This window comes from Xyrauchen texanus, chromosome 41, assembly GCF_025860055.1.
Source record: "Xyrauchen texanus isolate HMW12.3.18 chromosome 41, RBS_HiC_50CHRs, whole genome shotgun sequence".
Taxonomy (NCBI): Eukaryota; Metazoa; Chordata; class Actinopteri; order Cypriniformes; family Catostomidae; genus Xyrauchen; species Xyrauchen texanus.
In genome coordinates, this window is record NC_068316.1 from 5,999,568 (window position 1) to 6,025,665 (window position 26,098).

At 35.4% G+C, this 26,098-nt stretch overlaps 1 protein-coding gene across 1 annotated transcript in view; it reads left to right on the forward strand.

Annotated features, from left to right (window-relative positions):
* Positions 1-1,930: 1,930 nt before the first annotated feature.
* Positions 1,931-26,098, forward strand: part of LOC127634454 (acid-sensing ion channel 1C-like) — a 103,698-nt gene continuing 79,530 nt past the window's right edge. Inside the window, exon 1 of the mRNA XM_052114029.1 lies at positions 1,931-2,485. Coding sequence (XP_051969989.1) covers positions 1,931-2,485 — 555 coding nt within the window. The remainder of the gene's footprint in view (positions 2,486-26,098) is intronic.

Sequence of the window (26,098 nt, forward strand, 5' to 3'; positions counted from 1 at the left end):
TGGCAAAATATTGCTGGTAAAGGAATGTAAATCTGAACGCTTCAGTGGAATCCAGTTCATACTCATCGTTTGCAGCAATTTATTTTTTTGTGCATTGGAGCTTAAATGAGCAGCCATCATAAACTTTGCATTTGTCATGACAATCACAGCAAGAGTTTAGAAATGTGTTCTCATAAGGCAACATTTTGTCAAAAATGTAACATTCTGGTAAGTGATAATTTGATTCTCGCAATTGATTCATTTTTGCTGCTTTTAAAAGTGTGTAAACACACATTTTCATGGTATAACATAGCAGAAGCATAAGCCCAAAGAAGTCTTCCTGTGTTTATGATCGCTGACTGTTTGTGCATCCGAATAGCTGTAGGAATTTCAGTTAATATAAATGTACACGTTATGGATTAAAGTACCCACATATCTCCATCATTATATGTAGGAACAGTATATATGTTAGGAATTAAATTAAACTGTCCGCATTCTACATCATTATTATGTAAGGAAATTTATAATGGAATTAGTCATGTTCGACAACCATTATAAGAAAGATAAATTACAAATAATTATATTATTAAATGTGTATTATATAGCTTCATATTTCTGCCTTTAAACCCTTCAAAATTGGCCCCATTCTCTTCCATTGTAAGTTCCTCTCTGTGATTTAGGTTTTAGATATTTTAATTTTTTTAAGGAAATTGACGAGTCAAAAATATTTTTGTGGTAATCAACATTATGCCACAAATGCTTTGGATTGAGCTTAACTTGCATTGAACCTTGAATATTCCTTTAATTGTACATGGAGCTTTTGCTCTAAATCCTCAGAATTGGAGCTGAAGATGTGCTTCCCTGCAAAATGGACTGATATGATTGCATGCCATGCATGCTTGCTTCCCTGCAACTACCTGTAGCTGAAATACGGCATTGCATATTAAGGCTGTGTGATTCTCTCATTCAAAACCTGTGAGTCGAGAACCCCCAGCCCCTTTACAACCATCCCCCAATGTTTCTCTCGGTCTCACACACATACACACACAAACGACGTGGCTAGGCAGATGCTCAGCAGTGGGATGGATCCTGACTACTAAAGAGCAGCAGAGGGGAGGGGGGGAGGGGGGGGTGCACAGCCAGCTTGCAAAAGAGAGAAAAAGGGAAAGCAGTGGCAAAGGTGCATAAAGCCTCATTCTCACATCTAGAGGAAGCAACATCTGCTGTCCGGGAGAGACTGCCACCACGTTGGTTTTTCCAGACATTAAGGAGTGCTTCCGCAGCTTGCTGTGCATCTAGGAGAGAGACGAGAAACCCAGTGAGGCGGCGAACCCACGGCTGTCAAGCACAGAGGTGGGCTGGGAGGAGATCTATGACCCTTGATTTTCAGCAGGGGAGTGGCACACGGAGGGACGTAGCTGCCAACAAGCAACAGACACCCGGCTTTTGTGATCTTCCCATTCACGAATCCATTCCATGCCATTGTCATTGCAATGTAAAGCCATTCTCTTCTGACTGGAGGAGGCAGGCTCCAATCAACTGCTGAGGCACATCTGTTCTCTTCATGCAAGATCTTTCTATTACGAACCCATTGCCACACTTGCTCTTTTTCATCACTGTCTTTTGATCTGCCTTCTCTCTTTGTGCTTTTCGTTGTCCCTCTGAAACTGGACGGATTTTCGGTCTTTTCATGCGCCTTGGGTCTTTTTTGGGGGCTGTCATTCTGTTTGGTTCTACATGGAATGACAACTGTTTTTTAGAGGGGGTGAGGACTACATGAAGCCATCACTAACTGAAAGCTCCTTGAGAAATCGTAAAGAACCTTTGTTGTCAAGTCTCTTCAAAGACTTCCTTCTTTAAACCCCTTTAGATTTGCCTCCTCACACACTATACGGGAGGAAATTTCTACTTTTTGTCCAAGCATTAAAACTAGTTTTAACTGGATACAGCCATGAAGGGAGACTCAGAAGACAGTATCGAAAGCATCAGGCCATCCAGCTTGCAAATTTTTGCCAACAGCTCTACATTACATGGCATGAGTCACATTTTCGCATATGGGCACATGACATTTCGTCGGTTTCTTTGGACACTGTCCTTCATGGGCTCTTTGGGTCTTCTGATGTTTGTGTGCATGGACCGAGTTTACTACTACTTTGACTTTCCCCATGTCACCAAACTGGACGAGGTGGCGGCACCCAACCTTACCTTTCCAGCTATTACCTTCTGTAACCTCAATGAGTTCCGTTTCACTAAGATCTCCAAGAACGATCTGTACCATGTCGGGGAGTTGCTGGCTCTGCTCAACGAGAACTATCAGATAACAAACCCGCACTTGGCTGAGCCAGAAGTTCTCGCTTTACTGAAAGAGAAGGCTAATTTTGCCAACTTCAAGCCCAAACTGTTCAACATGACAGATTTCTACAACCGTACAGGCCATGATATCAACGACATGCTCTTACAGTGCACCTTTAGAGGGGAAGAATGCTTCCCTCTGAACTTCAGCACAGTAAGTTGCAATTGTGGTATATTTTTCTACCGCATTTTACAAATAACTAAAACAAAATATGTTTCCATGGCTGACTAAATCTTTTCTTGCTTTAGAATTGTAACTTTGAGACGAGAACATGCAGTCCTGTAGCCACGTAACTTGTTTGAGGCAAGTTTTGCCATTTAATATTCAATGAGACAAGTAAGCAGTTCTAATATAGAAGTCTTTCTTTGTAACGCAACTCCTTGTAAAGCCAATAAGGATGGCAGATTGATTCAAATTAATAGTGAATATACAAAGTAATGCTTTTAATGAGCATGTTCTGAAATTCAAATTAAGGGATTTCATCAAAACTGTCTTTGTATTAAAACTGTTTTTTTTTTTTTTATGTGGCATGTATGGACTAATACATGTTAAGCATTTAAACTGGATCTTTATCCTGCTCATTACTCTGAACAGAAGCATAAATACCTTCCTGATATAAGATAATTACATAAAAGCAAAAGTAAAATGCCAACCGTTCCAACAGTTAATTATTACACAGAAAGGGCAGGATGACTACGAACCCATATCATGTTAAAGGGATAGTTCATTTAAAAATGAAAATTCTGTAATAATTTACTCAACTTCATGTTGTTCCAAACCCATATGACTTACTTTCTTCTATATAACACAAAAGGAGATGTTAGACAGAATGTTAGCCTCAGTCACCATTCACTTACATTGCTTCATTTTCCATACAATGAAAGTGAATGAGACTGAACTGAGCATAGACAGTCATACAGGTTTGAAATGATATGAGGGGGAGTGAATGACTAGTCCTCAAAGATGGGCAATTTCTAGAGAAAATTAGTTATGCAGGAGAGAGGGCAATATACTGTGTATGAATTGGTATAATGATGTACATAATGGTGTACAGGTGGTTTGAACCAGTGGGGTACCATTTCTGTTTGTAGGTTTTGCATTTTAGTTATGCCAGTTATATGCCAGCTATTAAATTGTGTGACAGAAGCTAATTTCTTCTTTGATCTTGGTTTGGACAGAACAAATTACTTAGCTATCATTATAGTCAAAGTTAGGGTGATGTTTAACATTGGGGTTAATGTAGGTCCTCGCCTCATACAAGGAGCCTTCATGCATGCTTTAATAATCAGAATAGATAATCATAATAGGATTTTTGCTGGTGGGATACAGTATTAAGCATGAATAGGATGGGAATTTTCAGGAAACTAGTAGAAAAGTATTTTCATCAGGGGAATCCTCCACATTTGCACACGTTTAGTCTTCATTTATTTGCGCTGTGGCGTATTAAAATTAAAGGCACTTAGACGAAGCTATAGTGATTATTTTGTGTGTTCAACACATCCACCTTCTCATTTTGTTACATTGTATTCATTTGCCTTAATTCCAGTAACAAGTGACCAAATGAGTATATGAGGTACAATGGGGTCATTAACTAGTCTATGAGTGCAATAAACTCTGAGTGCAAACATTAAACTAATTTGAAACTAAGTGGGTTTTGATTGACTGTAATGAAAATAAGTGTTTTGATCAGGTAACAACAATGTAGCCTCCAGACAATAGACAGCCTACATCAATGTTCAGTAGGGTAGCAACACAAAACATTTCTTAAATCATAAATAAGCTATACTGTAGATGATGCTCATGCACATGCCCAGTAAGGGTCTCTGGGTCCCTGAGAAAAAATTTATATATATATATATTTGAGCTACAATTTTTTCGATGTCCAGTATTTTTTTCTGCTGTCTGATGTTTTGCTGCATTTCTGTTTAAACTTATATCTATTTAACACTGTTGTTGTCAGCTTCCATATAAAATGTCATCATGGCTGTGAGGTTGGGTGTAATTCTAACACTAGGTAGGACATAAACATTGTAAAGATGAACTGAAAAGTGTAATCTATAATAATAGATTATTGAAATATGAAATTTAGTTGAAGACATATATTTAGTGTTTGACTCATCAGCTGATCAATATGTTTTACTAAATATATTTTAACTTTGGCTTAAGCTAACTTTTTTAAACTGTAAATCTTTAACTTTAATCACATATTATTCCTGATTGCTAAAATATTTAGTTGCAAACACCAAAAAATATTTTTGCCTATTTTTAAGATTTGCATATTTCAATTTCATAACAAAATTCAATCAAATTGAATGGTTTAATGTTTAACAAAATCAAAAGAATAAAACATATATATATTTTTAATAAACATTACTCAATTCAGTTAGTTAGAATTTTGTTATAAAATTGAAATGTGTAAAAATGTATATTTTTGGTGTATAAATGTGAAAACTATTCTGTAACATTAACAAGTATTATTAGAATCATAAAGGCTGATTCTAACAAAACCTTTCAATAAAATATCCTGGTCCTTTTTTTACTTCAAAATCTAAAGAAACAAACAATAAATTATATTTTTCATATAGCAAATTAAGCTTGTTTTTTTTTTTTAAATAAATTGTGACATTACAAAGTGAATTTATTTTCATTATGAACATTTGACCCCCCAATTTTCATGACTGCAATGCAAAAAATTATATACAAAAATGTGAATAAGTATATACTGTATTATTTAAATTGCAAAGTATTTATACATCACAGTAGAACTTATTTCATTACTGCCTTTCATTTTTTGAAAGATTCAAATAAATCTTTTTTTTTTTGTACTGTTATGCAGTCCAAAAATGACTGTGTTGCAGTATTGAAAATCACCATGAAAAACCAAAAGAATTGTAAAACTGAAACACATTATGCAAATTATAATTGGGGGATAAGATGTGCTTGAGTGTCCTGAAAATAATGTCACAATACAAAATATCTTAATGGTCCTAAATGGGGCTTAATTATCTTTATGCAAAATATGATTTCAGTTTTAAAATTTTTATTATTGATTTAGGGTTATATATATATATATATTACCTTTTTTTGTGTGTTAAAATTCCCCCAACTGTAACTATTACCGTAAGGTGGCTAAACGTAACAATTTGTTTTCTTGTATTAAATTCAATATTATTACCTTTTTTATTTTAAGTTTATTAATGCTACACTTACTTTAGGCACATATAAATGTTTCTTATACCAAAAGATGAAAGGTAGGTTTTTTTTGTAGCCTGTGAGTTATGAAGAAAGATGTGTTATACAGTAACTGCCTCCAGTCTCCCTATACCTGTATATTATGTAGTTGCATATTTTAGGAAGAATTTAGTGCTTAATGAGAATTAAGCATATACTTAGATAAAATCCAAGCACTTTATTAACATTTGCCATCGCTTTTGAAACCAAGGGTGTAGAATATGAGGGGGATGTAGGGGATGTGCCCCCCACACTTTCAATAAAACCAAACTTCGTCCCCCGCACTTTTTTATGGTACAAATTTGTTTACATTGTGTTTCATACAGCAAATGTGTATATGTGCAAATCCAAACGTTTAAATTCTCTGGTCAATCGCATAAGAGACAATAGCTGCTCAACCAGGTACTGCATGTGCTCGTCATGTAGCGTTGTTTCCATTGTGGCCATGTCAATCACCCGAGCTGGATATCAGCCACCGGTCATTGGTCACTCAACATGGCAAAATATTCTCCACTCATGTTTTTACTGTAACATCAAGCAATGCAAGTTGTCATTTGGCATCTGTTGGATGTTTTTGATAAGGATCTATGATATTATTATGGTATTATAGTTCATGGATAGCGGAAGAAGCTTAATTATGCGCACAAGAAACACTGAATCTTTGGTTAGTTGTGCCAAACTAGTCTGTCACAGGACAGATCATGGTAAAACGTGGAAGGAACTATTTCTACATGATCTAAACACCAAAACTATCTTTTTGTATTGTTACCTAAAGTAGCAAAGTTTATCCAGTTTAAAAAAAATTGTAGCTTGTGTCAGGTAAAAATGTGCTTTATGTGGAAACACCTAAATGAACTTTTTTTTGTTGTTGTTTTTTTTATGAAAAAGAAAACCATCATTTAATATGATTTGAATTATCCTGATTATATTAAGTTATTAAGTTGATTCTGAACATAAATAATTAAAATAATGTTACAATATGTTTGTGCTAAACATCCCCCTCACTTTTAAAACGATGGCCACGCCCCTGCTTGAAACCCTCAATGGCTGGATCCTTATCCTGGTCTTTAGCATTCAAAAGGACAACCCCTTCTTACCTTACATACATGTTGTTAATAACTTGAACATCATCCGGCTCATATTAAAGCCCTCCTTCTGTTTGTTGAATAACTGCCCCTATACTTTTTTACTTAGAGAAACCGCTTTCTTCATTAACACGAGTGTTGCCTGGCAACAAGGCATTGCATTGCCACAGCAAATCATTTGTGGGTAATTGCTATTGTTATGTGCAATGACAAACACACACACTAGGTAGTTGAGATGACTCGAAGGCCATCACTTGTGCATGCGGGTGTGTTTAAACTATTTTGTAAAAGTACCTGTAATAGCTGACAGATTATGATTGGTCACAAACAACAATGCTGATGTGCATGCACTCATATCTGAGCTGAAACAGATTATCACATTTTGTATTCTCGTTGTATATGCACAGATGATTATGTATTCCTGTGCATACCTTGATTGGACAATTAAGATGCAAGAGATGAAAACCAAACGCTCATGAAACAATTTTGTTTAGTCCACTGAAACATTGTTTCAGTCCGTATGTGGAAACGGAAGGTATTGTACGAACATAAATCAATTACACTAACAGAGAGTCCTGAATGTTGTAAGTCAAGAGTAAAATCTTTCTGCTGTGTTTTGCAGCTGTGATAATGATTGTAACACTTAAATGGCCTGTATTTAAAGGGATAGTTCACCTAAAAAATTAAATTTGTTCACCCTCATGTTGTTCCAGACCTGTATAATTATTGTTGTTAGCACACATGTTTTGTCACCTTGAACTGTGGAAGACTTAAGTTTGGTTAAGTTCCTCTTTTTTTCTCTCTCTCTTTACAACCATAGGACAGGTGTAATGTCTCAGGATGCCTATTTCAGGGATATCTGTCAGGAAATATGCATGTGTATGTGTATTTGTCCAAAGAAATTGCTTACATCACAATGTTTGACAGGAACCTTGTTCCAGAACCAACAAAAGATGTTAATCCAGGAACACATTATACTTGTCTAAGTCATGGTCGCTATTATAACAGTTTTATAAGCACTAGACTTAATCTGGGCTCAAAAATTTGGGACAAAATGTTACAGTGACTGTTTTTATATTTGCCCTGAACCAAGGTCTCAAAATCAAGATATGTTTACTTGTGGATCCAAAATGCAAATGAGCCTCAGTATCTTTTTAAAGTGTTGTCTAACTGTTCAAGTGTGGTTAGGTGTGGTTTAACACACACTCTTGTCTGATGTAATGCTCCATATTTCCATCATTTTCTTTCACATTAAAAAGAAGGCACTTTGCACTACGCAAGAACACATTATCTAATTGCCCTGTTCATACGATGTCAGTAAAATACAAAGAGGATAGTCTTAAAAGTCACATAATGGAAGTCTTTGAACACTGTCTTTCCGTTTGTACAATGCTGCATTCCAGTCAATGTCGGAAAAGAGGCAAAGTAGCAAAGCAACTTAATTATTCATAAGCACTCTTAAATTAATTGTAATTATGATCATTTACAGTAAATGCCCAAGTTCAGTTTGACATGATGATTTCACATTTTTCATATTTCTCTTTCAGATTTGATACAATGCATTGAAAGAGACTGTATCAGAAAATTGGATTTTTACATTTCCTGAAGAAAACGTAGGTCTTAAAGGAATATTCCGGGTTCAATAAAAGTTAAGTTCAGTCAACAGCATTTGTGGCATAATGTTGATTTACCACAAAAATATAAAAAAATAAATAAAAAAGTTATAGTGGGGCATTTACAATGGAAGTGAATGGGGCCAAATGTATAATTTTATAAAAGCACTAACGTTAATTATTCTGTTAAAATGTATTATTTTTAAAGTTGTTTAAATCCTCATTTTTACAGTTTTACAGGGTTTAAGGTTTTGTTGACATTATATTGTTACGGCAACAATGTTGTAAAAATGGCCGTAAATTGTTAGTAAGTGATTTTAGCACACTTAAATCAAGTTAACACATTTTGTTTACGTCTTGTGGCTATACTTTTGAAATAGTGAGTATTGTAACATTTATGGATTCTCGGGAGTGCCTCACTGTAACTTTTTTTAAAGAAAAGGAGGGGCAAGCCAAATACATTTTTGTGGTAATTAATATTATGCCACAAATGCTGTTGATTGATCTTAACTCAAACCTGGAATATTCCTTTATGTGGGGATTGCAAAACTCGCCACCACGATGCTAGGAAGGTGGTTGCCAAGGCTTTGCTATGTGGTTGCTAAGGTTTACTGAGTGGTTGTTATTGTGTGGCTATGTGGTTGCCATACAATAAAATGTAAGACTTATCTCATGAAAATAAAGTGACTGTGACGACACGTCCAGTGAGTGGCACTAAAAGCGAGTTACATTTTCTCCCAAACAGGTTTTAAGGTTATGGTATAAGTTAGGGTTGAAATGTTTAGTTGATGTCATCGACAGCATTGACAATAAACGTAACATGAGATCAAATGAAACTTTAATGATGACGCGCGAGATCAGCACTGCAGCTCGCGCCTGATTAAGGAGAGGAATAAAACTGCTCACAACCCAGATGCACGCCAAACTTTCCAAACATACTAAAAGGCTATGTAGATTGCAAAGTATGTCATCGTGTCATCATGAAAAAAGCAGAGCCGGATCCAGCATTCAGATTAAGCAAAACTTGGCAATCAGAGCATCTAAAAAGGTAGCACACCTGGCGTTATATCTTTAATAAATCCTTTATTAAAGTTAAAATAAGAAACATCTACCAGAGAAGAAACATATATAGACTTTTTTATAGATATTTAGACTTGCTTTCAGGGAATATATTTTGAATATTTATTTATTTATTTTTTTTTATTTTTTTTTTAACTGCACTGGCTGAAGTATGAACATCTAAAAAAATACACGTATATGCAAAATACATTATCTGAAATCATGTCTAAATATCTTATAAATATCTTATATGTTGCTTCTCAAGTAAATTATACTTTTAAATGGAAAACAAAACAAAACTCTTGATTACATATATATATATATATATATATATATATATATATATATATATATATATATATATTTTTTTGGCAGTGAATTAGTTTTACTGAATTACACTTAATAAAAATATTTTTCCCCTTGTAATTCAGTGAATTTCATTTAGAGGTATTTTTTAAAGGATTATTTTGTCCTTTTTTTTGTTATTAAGCACGTTTAATACAACCTTTAAAGTCGAGGCACAAGCTGAATAGTTGGTTAAGAGCTAATGAGTAATCGTTGCAACAATCGCCTGAATTGTCGAATAATCGTTCTAATAATCGTTAGATTAGTCGATTATCAAAATAATCTTTAGTTACATCCATAGTATCAATAAGATATCAAGTTTTAGATCAATAAAATCTACCTCCCTACATTAAAGGAGACCTATTATGCCCCTTTTCATAAGATGTGATTTAAATCTTTGGTGCCCCCAGAATGTGTCTGTGAAATTTCAGCTCAAAATACCAAACAGATAATTTATTATACCATGTTGAAAAGCAAATTTTGGGGTGGGAATAAAAACAAGCTGTTTTTGTGTGTGTGTCTTTAAATGCAAATGAGCTGGTGCTCCCCGCCCCGTATCCAGAATAGGGTGGAGTTTTGACATCTGTGCTTCGGATAACTACTAGACATCATAAGCAATATGACTGACAGCAAAAATAGTGATGTTCAGCCCTATATGTTTGAACCGGAGTTAGACACTGATGAGGGAGAGACTCCGTCAGAAGTAACAACTTTGAGAATGAACCAGGAAATTTCCGAATGGTTATTTGATAATTGTAATTGTTTGTTGTAGAGATTTTCCAGCTGTTTTTCAACGATGGATGAGTAACACACAAATACCGTTACAATGTTCGCTATGAGCTATAATGAAACAACATACACAAACAAACATGTTGATCATGTTGCGTAATGTTCACTTATTAATTGGTGTACAGGTGCGGCAGTGTCCGTCAAGAGTCGTGGGCGGGGCATTTACAAAGTGACGCACAGCGAACGGCTTGTTCTGAGACAGTGCTTATGATTAATGGGGATAAAAAAAAAAGGACTGGGCAGATTTGTATTATTATAGGGTGGCTGTGTACACACACACACTGCCAACACACATTTATGTTCAAACACCATGTAAAAGTGAATTTTGCATAATAGGGCCCCTTTAAACCTGAAACCTAAACCTAACCGATTGTGCCATAAAAAGCAACTGTGACATGAAAAACTCAATTGTTAAAATAACCGTGATATTTTGTGGTTTTTCTATGACACTTTCAGCTCACGTGACGACTCGCATGCTCTTCAGGACTCGTACCACGGTTCACCACAAGGGCAATGCTCTACCGCTCAATTTAATCACATTCAAACAAGTTTGTAAATGTAGATGGTTATGTAATGCAAACGTTAAAATGTTTCATGTGCTATAGTTAAAGCGTTTTGATGTCATTGCGTGCGATACACGGTGAAATATAAGTGTTTATGAACTAAAAATCTGCCGTTTTACACGTGATTTGTGAAAAGAGAATAAGTCATTGTTTTAGCATCTCTAGTGGTCATTTCACCAGGAAACTGCTTTGACTAATTCAATCCTTATGTATGTGGATGGTACAATCATCATGTTCAAAAAGAACACATTTAGCTTGTGTTCATAAACAAATTGAGTCTAGAGTATCGAAAGAACTTTATGGGAACATTTTGATTCTTTTGGTTTATTTATTGTTGTTGTACCGCTAATGGCGTCTTGTCGCAATTACAAACTTTGTCTTTTAAACTTGAATAATACACGCAGTTGCTTTTTACCATTTGAGAATGATGGTGGTTACTAATGTCTAATCAGGTTCTGTCTTTGAGCTTAGTCCCTTTGTTCTTCAACTTTGTGATCAATATTCATCTTGACCTGCTGCTTAATGCAGCCGTCTTTGAGAAGAGATTTGCCTCACATTTTTATTTTTCACAAGGCATCTGCTGTTGTGCTTCAGGGACTTCAACGGATTGAAGTGGCTTATAACTATAAAGGACAAATGTTATTGCTTCAACACTGACGAAAGAAACGTTTCCTCAAAGGCGATGCCACTTGTCTCCATCATAACACCTTATGATAGTCATAGTTTTACTTGAGGATGATTTGCCAGAAGTGAAGTCACTACATTAATACATTTTATTATGTTTTTCGGAAACAGGACTGACACTTTGTAGGGAATCTTATTGGAGTGATCATTCTAACGTGTGAGGGCTGCATTATAAACGAGTCATGAGAGTCAAAGGCCACTGTTTCTGGCTGCAAAATGAATGCCACCACCATTAAAGGTAATGCTAGGTCAGCTTGACTTAAAATATGTTTGCAGTGCATTTTAGAAAGTGGTGCTTAGCTGTACACAATCAGACGTTGCCTAATGTTTCTTTGATACTGACAGTGAATGAATCCCCACATATTTGACCGTTTTATGCAATCATTCTCCCAGTTTTATTACAGTGTTCTTGATTGGTTTGTGAATAAATAAAATAAGCAGCAAGCCGAGAGAGGGCATAGAAAAGAGCTTAAGTGTGGTAAAATCATTATTATGCATTTTCGTGGCTCAGTTGCTTTTGTGCCAGTGCTGTGAAGGCCATTTTTTGTCCAGATCCATTAAGCTATTCAAATATACATTAAAAATGCAATTCAAACTAAGAAATTACTTCAAAACACCTGTTTTCAATTTTTAGTTCAAAGTAATTTTTATATTGTCCTAGAGATCACTGACATGCACAGAACGCGGTCTACAGGGGAACAAGCCTCTGCCTCTTCCCCTTTCATACACTCCCTGGGGGGAGATTTAAGCGGAGGTGCCTTTAAGAGCCCGCACTAAAGCACAATCCACCGCTGACAGGGAGTGCAACACATAAATATTTTTTATTTGAAAAATATGCATGAAATTGTTAATTTAACTTTATAATAAGTTATGTACACTCACGTGGATTCAGGGTGCAGTTAAAGTATTTTAATACCATTTACTCGAAGGTTATACCACTTGACATTTTTAAGTCATTAAACCATTTTTTTTTTTTTATTTAAATGTATGACATAAATAGAACTTCTCACATATTTTAAAAACATTTTACAAATATATCACATTTATATTGCCGCAGATAACCTTATTTTTAGGAAAAAATTATAGTTTTACAAAACAATTTATATATAAATATATATATATATATTATATATATTTTCATTGATATTTATACATTGCTTTATATAAAAAAATATATATATATATATTTATTTTTTTTATAAAAAGCAATGTGACAAATATCAATGTAAAAAAAATCCCTCACATTTATTAATAATAATGAGAAATAATTTATCTGTGTTTCTTAAGAAAATGTAAATGGTTGCTAAGTGTTGCTATGTGGTGGCTTAGGCATTCTGATTGTTTATAGGATGTTGTGGGTGATTGTTAGGGCATTGTTAAGGTGTTCTTGGTGGTTGTTAGGTGGTTGTTTACTGGCCCAATCAAAAGATCTCCAAGTCACTATGAAATTCATCACTCGGGTCCTTCCTTCAAAATCATTTAAAGTCTATAAGGGAAGTTGTTGTTTTTTTGTTTTTTTTTAGGTTGTGTTATAATCTACCAGGCAAAAACAGTGAATCTGATTGGATTAGAAAAGCACAGTAATAGCACAACTCTTCTCAACAAGTCGCACAGTTGGAGTTATCATACACTGTACATGTCTCTAGCACAAACAGTGCGAGATGAAATACGTGCTGAAAATTCTTTGGATGTAGGGATTTGTTCAAATCCCTAACCCAGCTAAGGGTAGAATTATTGTTTGCCCAAACACTTTATACAGGATGTGCCCTCAGTTACATTTGGCCAGTACTGTTAGTGATGAGTGTTTATCTGAATGTCAGGGGAATAGCTTGTAGATGGTTTGCTGTGGTAGCCTCAAGTATGTTTACTGTTTGTTGCTGAAAGTCTTATTTTATTTATTGAGCTTTACAAGACTCCAACCACATCCAGCTTGAAAAAAGTGAAGGAGAGCTATTTTCTCTTCCCTTCTTTTTAGCATGGTGCAATCCAATTTTTCCACAGGCGGCGAAATTACCCATTATGCTTAGCATGTTCTTCCAATGCGGATGCTACAAACTTCCACTTCGCAGCTTATTCCCATTACCAAGCACTGAAATATCACTAACAACAGTCAAAAACGAGTGAACAGTCTGTATTTACTTAATGTAAATCCCTTTGTCACTAAAGACCACGTGTGGACTTCGTTTCGATGGCAATCCCTAAATAGATAAGTACACAATCAAATACATTTACATGGTAAAATGACTGGGCTCAAGCGCTCTCTGCACGCTCCCTGTATGTGTGTGTGAGTGAAAGAGATATATAGCACGCAGAGAGAGAGAGAATTCACGTATATGATGCGATAGATTTAATAAAGTTTTTTGTTGAGCAGTTCAATATGAAAACAGCCAAATTGCGGACATTTAGGGAATCTAGAAATCCCGACTGGTTGCTGTTTAAGGTTCGTGAAAAGAGGACATGGTCATAATGGGTTCCATTTAAAAATTTTCAGATTTGATGCATGTACCTTTGCATTATTTCTGCATTAAAAAGTGCCGCCTTCTCACGCAATCTGCCGAGAACAACATGGTTTCTCCCTCATTCACATGCACTCACAGCGTGACATGAGATATCAACATTGTAAAGATGATTAATAAAACAAAGGCTTTTAATGTTTTTCATCTTTGTTATCTTTCAAAATGACAGACAGTATTTTTAATCATCTGTCAATGTGGCACCGCCCATGGAGAAGTCAGGAAAAAGGTGGATTGACCATGGATATGGTTTTATTTCAATTGTAACATGTCCAAAAAATATGGTAATACCATGGTGCTTTTTGGTAGTAATTGCCTTACTATAAATGCTATTATTGCTTCAAAAACTAAACAAAAAAATCATTACCTTTACAAAATGGTAATCAACATTATGACACATGCTGTTGATTGAGCTCAACGTTATTGTATAGAATGTGGAGCATTCCTTCAGTCATAAATCTAAATGAGGTGAATGCTTGAAAAAACTATTTTCCATTGTTGTAAGAAAAATAACTTGGTTCACAATATTTTTTCTCAAAAAAGTTTAAAAAAATAAGACAATGAGACTTATATATATATATATATATATAAAGATCAAGAAAATAATTTTTGCTGGATGCACAATGTTTTCCTCTAAACATGTTTGTCACAATTTGACCATAAATGCTGCCTCATAGACATTGTTAAATCCACGTCCTTATATTCATTGGCATTAACACTCCATGAGCCCACCTCTCCTGCAGCTCACACTGCCTGCTGTAATCTCCCTCCGTCAATTCATCCATCCTGCTCGCAGAACGCCTTGCTGTACTCTTTGAGTGTCCCTATTCACTCAAAAACTCATGATGGTTATATTAATGGATTTCTTGCTAAGACATAATGGTGATACTCTCCGTTACTGTGTCTAATGCTCAAACATTGGGATGATATTAATTTAAAAAGTCAGCAGTATTTAATTGATTCTTACCTTGAAATCATGTACCAAGCTTGTGTATTTCTAAAACTGGCAAAGACATAAATGACATGCAGGGCTTAGCCCATAAATTTAAGTAATTAAAATTCAGAAATTTTCAAGAATACCCTGGCCGTTCTTTTCCACTTTCAATGAAGAGGAATTGAGCTCTGAAGCTTCAAAAAGAATGTAAAAGTGATATAAAAGTATTATAAAAGTATCATAAAAGTGGTTTGTATCACTTCTGCGATATTTTAAACATTTTCTGAATCCAGAAGATAGCCTCGAATCGTTCAGATTGGTTTTGGGAATTGGATCAAACGATTCATTAAGAAAATTGCTTACATTTTAGTCTGTTCCTAACGCAAAGCTTTTGTATTTCTAGGGAAGACTTGCACAAAATATAACGCATGAGTCATACAGACCACTTTTATGATCTTTCTATGATGCTTTTGCGTCCTCTTTGAAGATTTAAACTTCAGTCGCTAGAAATTGCATGGAAATGAGTGACCAATTCCATTGAAGAAAGAAACTGACATGTGCGTGAGTGACATGTGGGTGAGTAAATGATGTCAGAATTTTCATTTTTGCGTGAACAATTACTTCAAATGCCCATTTTTATCAATTCAAGTCAATTTTTTGACCAACGCATTCAGCTACGACTTGTCTCTATCTTTATATTTTTCTGGATGATTTGTGTCCAGTGGAGTGTGGAATTAGTCATTTGTTTCAATCAGTGAAATCTCTGCTCAATTTGAAGAGAGTGTTTGGATTATGGTCTCACAATAGAGCGATCTGAAGATTTTGTGAACTTGTCCATTGCCAGGAAAGCTGTAGCCAATCATATTAGATGAGGCAGTGATCCAGTCTCGCTTGAATGGAGACAGCATCTAACGTCTATTGTCTGCTGTAGAGGCCTATGGCCACTCTGGGACAAAGTTGTGATGAGAAAATAGAAGGAGATGTGATAAGAAGAGACCTGCTTTGAAGTGAGTTAGTGAATTTCACATTAAAGAGGCTGGTTTTGAAATCGTACATTTTTGAGACCATGTCACAATCCCCATGTTAAAACCCAATCTGCTTAAATTTCAAATGGATAAAGTCAGCCATTAAGTCGAGAAGTTATTGTGAAATCCTTTAGAAACTTAAGCGAAGTCAGCAGTTTGTAGATGCAAGATGTGACTGCAAAATATGTATGTAATAATGTACAGTAGCCAGTCATTATTGAAAAATAAACCCCAACAAGGTCACAAATAGGTCTTGTATCACCCTGAAGGCACTTATTTATTGATGATGATGGGCTGACTGGACATGATCATGCTTATTACACACCCACTTGGCAAATATAACAATAAAAGGACATGAAATACTGTTAAGTATCTATGTTGGAAATTTCCTAGTGAAATATCCAGCAGGGGCACCACAAGCAAGCGAAATGATGATGTAATCAGACAAGGTGCTTCAGGTGAATATTAGACTGGGGTTTTAATGAATAAAATTTACCTCCCAAACCTAAACATTTTTATGTAACGTAGTTCAATGGAAAGGAGGAGGCGAGAACCGGCTTGGCAATGTAAATTATATTTTAATTATAAACTTAAACAAAAGACAACAACACACACATGACGGACATGTCCGTAAACACTCTCTCTCTCGTCGCACCACCATCTGCCATCGGCCTTTATCACTCCCGGAGGCTTAATTAGCCTGATAAGGGACGGGGTGTGTATAATCACAACCCAGCCCCGCCCTCCGCCCTGCCACAGTTAACTAAACCTAACCAATAGTGTTTTAAAAAGCAAATGAGAAGTGAACGAAACCGACAACCATACCCTAAACCAACACCTAAACCTAATCGATAGAGATGTAAAATGAAATATGCTATGAAAAGCAAATTTTTTGAAGCAACCACAACATATGTTGCTTCTATGGCACTTTCGCTTAATTTTCACTTTCATATTGAGTGTCCTTGTCTGGCCTCGAGCCTCATTCCTCCAAGTCCAATGTCCAACACTCTATCAGACGAGCTACCGCAGAAGCGGTACATTGGAATGTGTGTGTGTAAATGTGCGTTATACACTCAAAAAATATTTTTTGCCTATTTGTAAGATGTATCCATTTCAATTGAATAACAAATTTCCATCTAATTGAATTGAATAGTCTTGAAGAAAATTTTATTAATAAAACTTGCATTTTGTAAGATTTGTTCATTTTATGTTGTTAAAGATTAGGCAATTAAATTAGATGGAAATTTTTTATTCAGTTGAAATGGATACATCTTGAAAATAGGCTAAAATATTTTCTTGAGTGTAGTAAAAGTTTTTCGATATCATAACATAGCAGTGTTTGAGTAACAGAGCAAAAAAATAAGCATTTATAAAATCAGCTGTTGTAGTAATTAAAACGCAAATTTGTTGTAGTGCCTGGCGTGTTAATTTCACCAGGAAACTGCAGCGAAAAGTAGAATTCGGCACGTAAAAGTCAGTTTGCAAAATTTTGTGATTATATCCTAACGTTCCTTCTATGTGGCTAGGTTGAGGACATTTCTTGCCTGGGAAAATGGTCAGTTATACAGTTTAGCATCATTATACTGTACTTACAGCAATATTTAACTAAATATAAGGACTGACCAATCGGAATCAAGTATTCCAGAAATCTATGTAATATGCGTATTTGAAGTCAACATGTACTGTGTTTTCTACCCATTTTGCTTCCAATATCCTACATATTTCCAAACGAAACAGGATATTGAATGAACATTTTTTTAAAAAGAAATTAGTTTGGGAATTAATTTTATCCGTCCATAATTGATTGGATTATAAAAAGCAGGTAAACAACATAGTGCATTGAACCAGGTGGTTGGAGGGCAGGTATTGAGATAAAATGGATTGGTGACTTCAGCTAAAAAGCTAAGTTGTTTCAGAGGCAAAGCAAGTTATTACACTTTGATGAAACATCACAAAGACAAACATGTATTTTCTTTGATAGTACATGCACAATATCCCAATAAGACCAGGACATAATAAGGAAATAGGGTCCATTTTAATTTCAAGTTGACTTTAAACCCTTTTTACAGGAAGTATGTATGAAATCCTGTTTATTTTCTGTCCGAATTGTGAATTTTAGAACTACATAAAGCTAAGTGAAGAAATATTGTTTATTGCTGACATTGAGATGTCATGTGTTGTTTTTACTCGTTTTATTTACTGTAAGACAGCTATTACATTGTGTTCTCTTGAGACTTGTTATCCTTCTTAAACTGAAGGTTCAGACATAATATTTTGTCAGGGGACCACATTTAGAATCATTGACGTGAGTGCACAAATTATTGTCCATATCACACCAGTGATATGAAAAATGCTCCCTGGGCTCCGGTGAGAATCTTTTCTCTCATAAAGATTGTCATCTCAATATACTACCTAGTAATTCTCAACAAACCATGTATCAAAATGCTCTCCTCCATCAGTGCATGAAACAAAAATCATTGGTAAAACATTGAAAGTGGTGAGCTAATAATGAGTCTGTTTACATGCACAGCAATACACTGATAACAACCCCCCCCCCCAAATCTTGCACACTTTGTATAAGCCTGTAAGAATGCTGTTAAAGGTGTTTATATGCAACAAAAAATCAGGATAATAGGCAGAAAATCAGACTGTGTAGATCGGTATATCCTTACGCCGTTTATGATCTTACACCGATAAAGGAAAGTGTTCAATGCATTTACATGTCCACACACATTATTGGTTTATTATGCATAAACAGTGTAAGACCATGCATATAAATGAGGGATGAAAAAACATGAATGGTATCATAAGGTTTAGCTGTAATGTCTTGGACCCTTCCATGATTGGATTTGAAGAGGTAGAGTTCTGCAGCACTAATGGGACCAAACAGTATTGCAAATGGTTTAAGCAACACGACTGGCCTAGCCATAGAAACATTGGCTCAAACAGTGGTGAGAGTTTGGGTGGGGTTATCTGTTTTTTGACCAGAGGAATGGGGAAGAGGGGCCACTTTGAAGTGTCATAATCATAACATAATCGTTCAGTACTGTCAAAGTACCATAGTATTTACCATCTGGTACTATTATTATATGGTACTGTCACTGTTCATGAAAACATGAAGACAGATGTGTCTTGGTAACATAATGTTCTGGGAACAGACTGAGCATTTACTTTTGATCTAGGAGCAGCTGCAAACCAAATTCAATCCTGAGGTGTTAAAAACATAATGGTAAAACTCCCTTTAGATCAGCATGTGAGCGATCACAATAGAATTTCGTTCACATGTGTACAGTATACAGTATCTGAACATGGGAGAGGACCAGTTTGGTGACTCAGTAAAATGGTACATTGCTAATAACTTAATTTTTAATGCACCCTTTTTAAGTTTTAGTTACAGTAGGGACGTGATTGGGTTTACAGTGAATAAAATCATGTAACAATTTATTTATTTTTATTTTTGAGGATTTTCCCCCATTTTCTCAAAATTTTGAATGCTCAATTCCCAATGTGCTTTTAAGTGTGTCACGTAGTCACTCAATCCGGGTGGCAGAGGATGAACCCCAGCTGCCTCCGCGTCTGAGACCGTCAACCCGCACATCTTATCACATGGCTTGTTGAGCAGGTTGCCATGGAGACATAGCTTGTGGAGGCTTCACGTCATCAACGCTCAACTCACCACGCACCCCACCGAGAATGAACCATATTATAGCGCTCATGAGGAGGTTAACCCATGTGATATTTCCCCCTCTAGCAACCGGGCCAATTTGGTTTCTTAGGATACCTGGCTGGAGTCACACCACTGTGCTACCCATGCCCCATCAATGTTATTTTTGTTTTTGGGTCTAAATTAGTAATATATACAAAATTCTGTCTACAGTACTGTTTGAGGATATTTTGGATTGACTAATAATATAAAATAGAAATTGAAATGATTTGAGCAATTCTGGTTCCAAAACTTTTTAAAGGATAATTTACCTAAAAATGATAATTCTCATAATTTACTTACCCTCATGCCATACCAGATGTGTATGACTTTCTTTTTCTGCAGAACACAAACAAAGATTTTTAGAAAATATTTCAGCTCTGCAGGTCCTCACAATGCAAGTAAATGGGTACCAAAATTTTGAAGCTCAAAAAGCACATAAAGGCATCTTAAAAACAACCCATAAGACTCTGGTGGTGAAATCTATATATTCATAAGCGACGTGAAAGGTGTGGGTGAGAAACATATCAATATTCTTGTCGTTTTTACTATCAGTCTCCACGTTCACTTTCACGTTGTTCTTGTGTTTTTGGCGATTCACATTCTTCATGCAAATCACCACCTACTGGGCTGGGAGGAGAATTTATAGTAAAAAAAGGACTTCAATACTTATCATATTAACAGTGTTCTGTTACAGTATGTTGTACAGTATTCTGTCTGCATCTGCGGAAAAATTTACATTCAAGATCCTTGAACAGAACTAAAAGTCATGAAATCAGGATACCTTTTTTTTTGACAAATGGAACCAGATCTGAATAAGAACTGAGTCTCAGCTCCCAACCGTATATGTCATGTATTTCAATGTGACACGAGTCCTAACCCGTGAAGTGGCAAGGAATAAACCTCGTACTTGTGTGTATTTATTCTAACTTGCTGCGAACAGTAATGACAGAAGGACATTTTGTCAATCACTTGGTTTCTATTACTGTGACATCAAACTGGGTAGACCTGCTCACAGCCTGAAATCTCACTCACAGTAAATGTATATTAAACATTAAATATTTTTTCCAGTGCTTTCAATATGGACAAATTACTTTTAACTGGGAACCTGTCATATCTTGCCTTCCAGTTTAATTGTATCCGATTATTAAGTTAGAAATGTAATTAAAATGGGTAATAACTGCTGACATATCAAAGATGTTTAAGGCAAAATGTCAAAGCTTTAAGCTAAACATTTTCTGAATAAATGAAAAAAAAATGGTTACAATTATCCCTGCCCACCTCTATATTTTAGTGTGTTATTTAATGCAATAATGCCGACCTTCTTTTGTTGGGGTTACTGAGTGGCTCTAGCTGCAGATTTAGCGATTTAAGGCTGTTAGGGTATGAAAATGTGTTATGGTATGAAGAACGTCACATTGATGCCATCAATAGTATTTACTGTGATTAGACAGTCCGTTTTCTCTGTGAGGACAGGAGTGTGGGCGTGCAGATGAACATAAAGGAATAATTGACATCTGAAATCGTCTCTCTGCCAGGCTTATCTGTACACGCTCTCCCAGCAGTTGTCACTATGCTGATGAAGCTACATCTTCCTAAACTCATTGACACCGCACACTCTTGAATGACTCACAGTTATCGTTAGTTCCACTGTTCTTGCTTGCTGCCGAAATGTTTTATGTTGGAACTGTGCTACTGTAGCAACATTTTTGCTAAATGATTTTTATGTCACTCATTGTATATGTCATGGCAGTTTTCAGGTTAAATGAAGACTAGAATGAAGCGCGAAAACTATTTTTATTTCCTTTCACAGAAATCACGAGTAAAAGGGCAGAGCTAGCAATTCATTAAGATTTACTTGATGCCCCCTATTTTCATAATACGATAGTGCTTGAATTGTAAAGTGATACAGTTTGATGTTTGCATAACCAACTACATTTATAATCTTGTTCAAATGTGATCAAATTTTGCAGTAGCCCAACATGCAGAGTGTTGCACTTACGCTACAAAGGACCAGGGTACAAATCCTGAAGAATATGACTCGGCACATGAGTCGAAAGTGTCAGAAGATGGAGTGGTTACTTCAACAATTTCGTTTTTTCATCTCACATTTGCTTTTTATGACACTGCCAGTTAGGGTAAGGCACTAAAAAGTGAACCTGATTTAATGAGTTCTCTTACCTTAAAAATAGTATGTTAACAAAGAACCTAGTTGAATAAGCTATACCCCCCAAAACATTTGATGTGTCAATGTAACTCAAATAAATCTGTTTTTATATATTTATGTACATACAAGTTAAAGCATGTTAGCATGCTAAATTCCTGCTGTTTGGAAGCACTACAGAGTGTAGTTTTATGTGAAATATCTGCCGGTCCTTATTGTTAGCTCAAGCTCCACTTCTCCATAATGGTAACCCCTGAAACTCCAACATAATAGAAACTCTTCCAAATCTCAGCATAAAACATTAAATGCTAACAAGTATCCCTCTTTATATTCATATTGCACAAAAACACATTAAATAACACTTAGTTTTAACATTTATAGTATGTCGTAATGCACAGTATTCATGAAGCAGTAAGTGAGAAATACCCGGGGAGATCCTGAAGTGCGATCGACTGTACACTTAATGATCCCATTATCCCACAGGAGCTGAGGCGACGTCACGTTCAAAACACTGAATTTAAAGGAATGCTAGTGAATCATGAGGTGGACGGCGCATCTTAACTGTAAGTGCTACAGTTGAGGTCAGAAGTTTACATACACCTTAGCCAAATAAATTTAAACTCAGTTTTTCACAAGTCCTGGCCAGAAAAACTTGCCTGTCTTAGGTCAGTTAGGATCACTACTTTATTTTAAGAATATGAAATGTCAGAATAATACTAGAGAGCATTATTTATTTCAGCTTTTATTTCTTTCATCACATTCCCTGGGGGTCAGAAGTTTACATACACTTTGTTAGTACTCTGTAGTATTGGCTTTAAATTGTTTAACTTGGGTCAAAATTTTTGGGTATCCTTCCACAAGCTTCTCACAATAAGTTGCTGGAATTTTGGCCCATTCCTCCAGTTTGTAGTCCTTGCTTGCACACGCTTTTTCAGTTCTGCCCACAAATTTTATTTTGGATTGAGGTCAGGGTACTCCAATACCTTGACTTTGTTGATCTTAAGCCATTTTGCCACAACTTTTTTAGGTATGCTTGGGGCCATTGTCCATTAGGAAGACCCATATATGACAGAGCTTTAACTTCATAGCTGATTCCTTGAGATGCTGCTTCAATATATCCACATAATTTTCCTTCCTCATGATGCCATCTATTTTGTGAAATGCACCACTCCCTCTTGCAGCAAAGCCCCCCCCACCACCACCATGGTTCACATTTGGGATGGTGTTCTTCAGCTTCACCCTTTTTTCTCCAAACATAACGATGGCACATCTGACTTTTTTTATGGCAGTTTTGGAGCAGTGGCTTCTTCCTTTCTGAGCAGCCTTTCAGGTTATGTCGATACAGTTCTCGGTTTACTGTGGATATAGATACTTGTCTACCTGTTTCCTCCAGCATCTTTACAAGGTCCTTTGCTGTTGTTCTGGGATTGGATTGAAATTTTCACACCATTTATTTGAGAGATAGAATGCATCTCCTTTCTGAGCATTATGAAGGTTGCGTGGTCCATAGTGTTTATACTTGCATACTATTGTTTTTACAGATGAACATGGTTCTTTAAGGTGTTTGTAAATTGCTCCCAAGGATGAACCAGACTTGTGGGGTCCCCTTTTTTTGTTTGAGGTCTTGGCTAATTTTTTTTTATTTTCCCATGATGTCAAGCAAAGAGGCACTGAGTTTGAAGGTAGGCATTAAAATACATCCACAGGTACACCTTCAATTGACTCCAATTAACCAATTAAGTCTTGACATAATTTCTGGAATTTTCCAAGCTGCTTAAAGGCACAGTTAACTTCTGGCCCACTGGAATTGTGGAAGAATTATTCATGCTCAAAGTAGATGCCCTAAACGACTTGCCAAAACTATAGTTTGCTAAAATGAAATCTGTGGAGTGGTTAAAAAATTAGTTTCAACCTAAGTGTATGTAAACTTCTGACTTCAACTGTATATACCAAGATAATTGTTCCTTGTGCTTACATAGTGCTTGTTTAACAAAACTAAAGCACATAGTTTTCGCGGTTGTTGTTATTACATCGTATATTCGGGGTACGAGACAATGCCAACATCCCTGGATGAAGTATGTACAAAATCTATTCATACTAATCGCATGCATACTTATAAGAACATACTGTTTTGCCAGCAGAGAAGTGCGTACTTCAACGAAGTGCGTCCTTCAATAATGTGACATTATGCAGTTTTGTATGCAGATTTACTCTCCCTATGGAGTCCCATAGAGTGCTTTAAAATAGAAATCCCTTGCCCAGTTTCATCAATGCCACATTAACACCACAAAAAGTATTTATGTAGTCCCAACTTAAACGGATTAAGAAAACTAAAATTTTACAAATGTAAATGAATAGAATGCAATGAAATCAAGTTGTGACAAAATGTTTTAGAATTGTGTTGCTTTAGTTCATTTTAATTAAGTAAATCGAACAATCAGCAAAAATAGGGAGTCAATTTTGTAGATTTAAAACTATGATAGCGCATTATCCTTTATCTCATCTGTTTGGGAGAAATTGTAACTCTAAGCACCACTTAGTGGACAGTTCACCTCGGAAATGCTGCCATTCGTTTAAGGACCTACGTAATATCTTTTTGCAAAAGGCTCTAAAAAGTTATTGAAAAGTTTTTAAAATTTATACAGTATAGGGACTATTATTTTTTCTTGTTTTATTCTGCTAAATATTTCTTTAACACATTCTATGAAGCCCATATTTACTGTATAATGCATTGTAAATGCATTATAATGCATTAGTTATGTCTCATAATACACATTATAATATGTTATAACTTCTCATAAATAACTGTATCCACATTTATAATACATTATAATACTTACCTATTCATTGTTATACCTTGAGTATAATGCATAATAACACAAGCAACATTCAATTTTATCTGCATAAGTTATAATATATTATATTGATTTATAATACATAAAATAGGTATGCCTTAAGTAAAATGGCAAAAACAATGTCTTATAAATATCCATAAGATATTTTTAAGTGGTTATAAGACATTACAAGTCATGCTGGAAGTTATAGAATAGAATAGAATAGAATAGAAGCCTTTATTTTGGTCACACATTATACATACATTTTTGCATAAATACAGTGAAATTTAGTTGTTTTCACATATCCCAGCTGGGGTCAGTGTGCAGGGTCAGCCATAATACGGCACCCCTGGAGCAGATAGGGTTAAGGGTCTTGCTCAAGGGCCCAACAGTGGCATCTTGGCGGTGCTGGGGCTTGAACCCCTGACCTTGTGGTCAGTAACTCTGAGCTTATACACACATGTAGTCAATCTTATTGGGGTGTTAACACACCCAAGAATGAAAAATAAATTGGACTCTATTCAACAAACTTGAATGTTTGTTCATCATATTTGGAGACTTATTTCTTTAATAACATATATTATAAGTTTGACTTGTATGTTATGCCTGTTTTTAAGAAGATATTGCTTTTGTAACTTTACATAAAGCAGGCAACGTCCTCTTATAATATGATCATGTCATAAAGCCTTTTGACTGTTTACACTACATAGCACTTATACAATTAACTTTAAAAATTCTGCTGCAGTAAAATTTGATGTTGCTTGTGTTATGATGTATTATACTCTGAAGTATTATAACTGTAGTTAAAATTATTTATGAGACGTTATACCTATATAAGGTATATTATGAGACATTGTAAATTTGTATAATGCATTTATAATGCCTTTACGATGCATTATAAATGTGGGTAATATTAAAATGTGCATTTTGTGAAGGCAATGTCTATTCCAGTTATCTCAAATGACTAGAAGGTTTGTGGAAAAGTTATGGAAATTATTTGGTAAAAGGTTGTGTGAACCCAGACGGTAAAAAGCATTTATGAAAGATATAAACCTAATACATTGGAGTTGTAAAAGGCAATATGAAATGCTGGCAATATCTGTCCTTGTGATATCTATTTCTTTAATCACATTAATGCTAGATGGACATTTAATTCATGTAAATTATTATAAACAATTCAGTGTGATTTTTTATGGTTATAGGGGACGGGGAGGTATTTCGTGC